A 4,161-nucleotide genomic window follows, 5' to 3' on the forward strand; every position below is an offset into this window, starting at 1 on the left:
CCTGTTGATCAGAGAACCCATTCCTCCTTGTCTTAGGACTGTCTTGGGCCATAATTTTCACAGTCTTCCTCAGAACACCAAGTCTTTAAGAGGTCAAGCTGTTGGGGCAGGTAGGTGGAATGGTGAGTAAGAGGTCAACGTGTCTTATTTGAAAAGAGTGGCTCCATGGCCAGACTGAGATGCGGAATGGACAATAAAGTATCTTTTCTACAGGATTTTGAGAGCCTCATCACCACCGAAATGAACGGGACGGCTCTAGGTGGGAGGACAGTGCACGGCACCCTCGACACCTGTGTAGCCACATGACCTTGGTTTACAGAGCACACCAACAGAGTCATGTTCTAGGAGCCCTTTCTGAGCAATGTATTTCCGGGAAATGTAAACAATACATCATTTGTAATTGGCATTGGCATTGGTATGCCAACTCATTACGGGCCCTAAGATGAACCTATCCAACTCTGTGTGTAAGAGCTTCAGAAAAAGTGGGAAGAACTAGTTATGTAGCAAATAAATGATCTGACAGTCACAACTTTTTAAAGATTTTATTTAGGTACTTCATAAGAGAGAGGGAAAAAAGAGACAGGCACCCTCATCGGTGTCTCATACTACAACCCTTCCCCAAGCCTTTCCAGCCAGTGAGAATTAGGTGGACATGTGCATGCGTGCTCTCTCTCTCTCTCTCTCTCTCTCTCTCTCCCCCAGCATTTACAGTTTGACCTGGGAGTCAAACCTTGGTCTTCCATATTGCCCTGGCAGAGGGAGTGGTATGCTATCACTGTGCCAATGCAATGGGCCAGATAACCAAAACTGTAGACTGCAGTACTAAATGAGGGTTTTCTTGGTAGTAAGCTGATTAGACTCTGAAGCCCAGGTAATAATTACATCCTAAAATGGTAGTGCTTGGTCTGATATGAAAGGATATCAGACCATGGGTCCTTCGGGGAAGCACAGGTCCAGAGAGAGGCCCGTGGGAAAGCCTGCTTGTGGTCACTGAGGCGCAGCTGCCCAGAGTTGGGACAAAAATGGTCTGTCAGTAACAGCAGGTCTCCACGCGTCCACCCAGGCAGCACACAGGAAAGCACACTGATGCGATGTCACCGCCTCTGAGTGTTTATGTCTAGAAAAGAGGGCCCTCTCCAAACGGATGGCACAGAAGCACTGAAGGGCTTCATGAGTTCTACGGTCCCTTCCATGAACCTGGGAAGTGGAGGGAGGACCATAGCACGAACCCAGTGTTTCCCCACCAGGGATAAAAACATCCAGAGGAATGCTTCCAGAGCACAGCCATAATCTAGACACAGGGAGACAGCAAAATACTCAGGAGATTTTTTTTAAGTGATAAAAATAGCTGGTTTGGAGTGCATTCACCTGTCAAGTCACCTATTCAGAAAACACTAAGACCAGGAAGAATATCTAAGTAACACTAATGGTCCATCGATTAACAGCTTTGCTGCTAGAAGTAGATATTAACGTCAAACGTAACAAAAACACAATAAAGCAAACAGGTATAGGAGAATGGACCCCAGCCTGAATTTAGCTCGAAGAGCTTCCTGGCCTATACTAAAAGGAAAATAGGGGAAATGTATAAAATACATACCATTACTGTAGCCACATTATTTGGAAAAGCCTTTGCGAGGATAGAGGATGACGCCGTTATTGCTGCACTAAAGCTCATTGCATCCATCATTCTCACTAGAAAACACATAGCAATAAATACTGGTCCTGCTGGAACTTGGTCCAGTACACTAAAAGAAAATAAGACAATTCTCAAATGCTAGACTGGTTTTCTTTTCTTTTCTTCTTTTTTCTTTTTTAACTTTTAACTATTCACTGAAAAGAAGAGTATTCATTAGAATAAGTTGGGAGCCAGCCCCCGGTGGCGTGCCGGTGGTGTAGTGATAAACATAGTCAAATCCTACATGGCCAACTGTGTGGTTTGAGTTTCGGACCTAAAGGCTTGAGGAGCATGCGGGGCACGAGCGCATGCATGCCTGATACGCCGAGAGGACAAGAGAAAGAGAGGACTTGACCATGGCCACTCTGAAGGGGGTGCTTTCTCAACACCTCCTCTTGTGAGAGCGCATGCCCTATAGCAAACAAACAAACAAACGAGAAGAATAAATTAAAATATCTTTAGAATATTAATTTTATATCAAGTTGCTTTGTTATACTTTTGTGTAACTGCCAGGAGGCATGTATGTTTGACTGACGTAGAGACAGAGAGAGGAAGAAAGCACCCGCCCATGGGGCACGGTCATGTCACCATTCCTTTTCTATTTCTCTATCCTATAGGGAGTCTTAGAATGCCCGTGCACACCCCTGGGATGTTTTCCAAGCCACAGGGACTGGGGTTTTAACTGCCGTTGGCTATGTGAAATCTGGCTCCCTTAACACTAGGCTACAGGGTTAGTCTGGTTTGTTATACTTTGATAGAAAGAAATAACCTTTTTTCTTGAGGGGTAGGCTAATAATTTGAGTTATAAAGATAGCTTAGTTGCCCTTTTCCATGACATAATTGGTCTTCTAAATGATAGCACTAAATAGGTTTTTTTGAAATATTACATTGCTTTAACAAGACCAATATAAGAAGAAAGAATTTAGTTTCAGGTCTTTCCCAGGGTAAGACTCATATCTAAAAAAAAAAAAAAAAAAAAAAAGCTGAAAATAGGAGACATTCCCTGCTCCTCCCCCACATCAAAAAAGAAAGAAAAAAAAAAGTTCTCCATTTAATGGTTTTCCTGAATTCACCTCATTATAATCATGCCATACTCTACCATTCCTCTATTTTCCAAGTTGACTTGTGTAATACTGGGTTGTTGGAAAAGTCATGATGCATTTTTGCATAGAAAAATACTTTCCCGACGACCCAGTGATATGGAAGAACCATGTCGTTTGCCACTGTGCTGCTGGCTTAAGGACTCGAAGGACTCTCCATGCTTAGGACCTTACATAGTTCTTCGTCTCCGGCACTCACTGTCCCTTCTGAAGACAGTGATCAGGGCATCATCCTGTCCCCTGCTCTGAAGTAGTATGTGACCTGGCCAGGCCAATCAGAACTTCTTTACTCCCGGCCACAGTGACTGTGGTACAGGAATGGGCATCAACAAAAATCAGGTCATTCTGTGACTCCAACAGGAGTTATTAGGACATGGTGCTCTCTTCATACTGGAGCCATCTTGTCATTAAAAGGGAAGAGCTCTGGGACCAGCAGTTAGTGTAATGGCTATGTCGCTGGACTCCCACGTAGTTGACCGTGGTTCAAGTCCCAGATCCAGTGGCTTAAATTCACGCTGGGCACGTATATGTGCGTGCCCAAGATCCTGAGAGGAGAATGGAGGAGAGAGGATTGCGGCGTGGCCATCCCCCCTGGGGGGGGTGATTTCTCGCTCTCTGTCTCTCTGTCTCTCTCTGTCTGTCTGGCGAGCGCACGTGCCCTATAGCAAAAACCTCTCCTATAGCAAAAAAAAAAAAAAGGGAAGAGCTCTCCCAGGACAAAGCACAAAAAGAGTAAAGTGCAAAACCAGTATGCCAAAAAGATTTCGGATGATACTGACATGGGTATCCTGATTTTTTTTCTTTTTTTAATATGAGAGAGAAAGTGCATGAGAAGGTATTTTTGACAGGGCCTTGCCCCATGTCATGATTCTCCTGCCTCAACCTCCCAGCTAGCTAGGACCACAGACACACCACCATGCCCAGCCTGTATAGGTTGGACTGAGAACCAAACTCAGGCCCCATGTGGCCTCAGCCACGGCCCAGCAGCACCCTTCTGCTTGCACCACTAGGGCTAGGCCTGTAACCTTAGGTCTTTGAGCTCATTCTCTAGGAAGGAAATGTATCTTTTTCATCTAAACAGAAAGCTTCTATGACTCAGAAAATTGAGTTAAGCTGCTTTCACTCTCCTAATGAACAGATCCCATAGCCAGCTTAAGGGTGACACCCAGGAGAACTCTCTTCTCAAGATTAATGCCATTAATCCCTTTTCCCTACTCACCCACTCTTTCTTGCACACCACATGGTATGCATTCAACAGATAAGCAATGGTGCTGATTAATTTAAAAATCCATTAACATATTAAACTAAAGATAGATTATAAAATTCGTCAAAGCTCCCAAACATATCAGAAAATGACTTACCCAAAGAGAATTGTAACTCCTCCCG

General features: G+C 44.3%; 1 protein-coding gene across 1 annotated transcript in view; it reads right to left on the reverse strand.

Moving 5' to 3' along the window:
* SLC18B1 (solute carrier family 18 member B1) overlaps positions 1-4,161 on the reverse strand; it is a gene marked incomplete in the record, with an annotated part of 31,454 nt that overhangs the window by 17,191 nt on the left and 10,102 nt on the right. The window contains 2 exon segments of the mRNA XM_027770236.1: positions 1,598-1,745; positions 4,137-4,161. Coding sequence (XP_027626037.1) covers positions 1,598-1,745; positions 4,137-4,161 — 173 coding nt within the window.

The sequence above is a fragment of the Tupaia chinensis genome, unplaced genomic scaffold (genome assembly GCF_000334495.1).
Source record: "Tupaia chinensis unplaced genomic scaffold, TupChi_1.0 Scaffold000117_2, whole genome shotgun sequence".
NCBI classification, from domain to species: domain Eukaryota; kingdom Metazoa; phylum Chordata; class Mammalia; order Scandentia; family Tupaiidae; genus Tupaia; species Tupaia belangeri.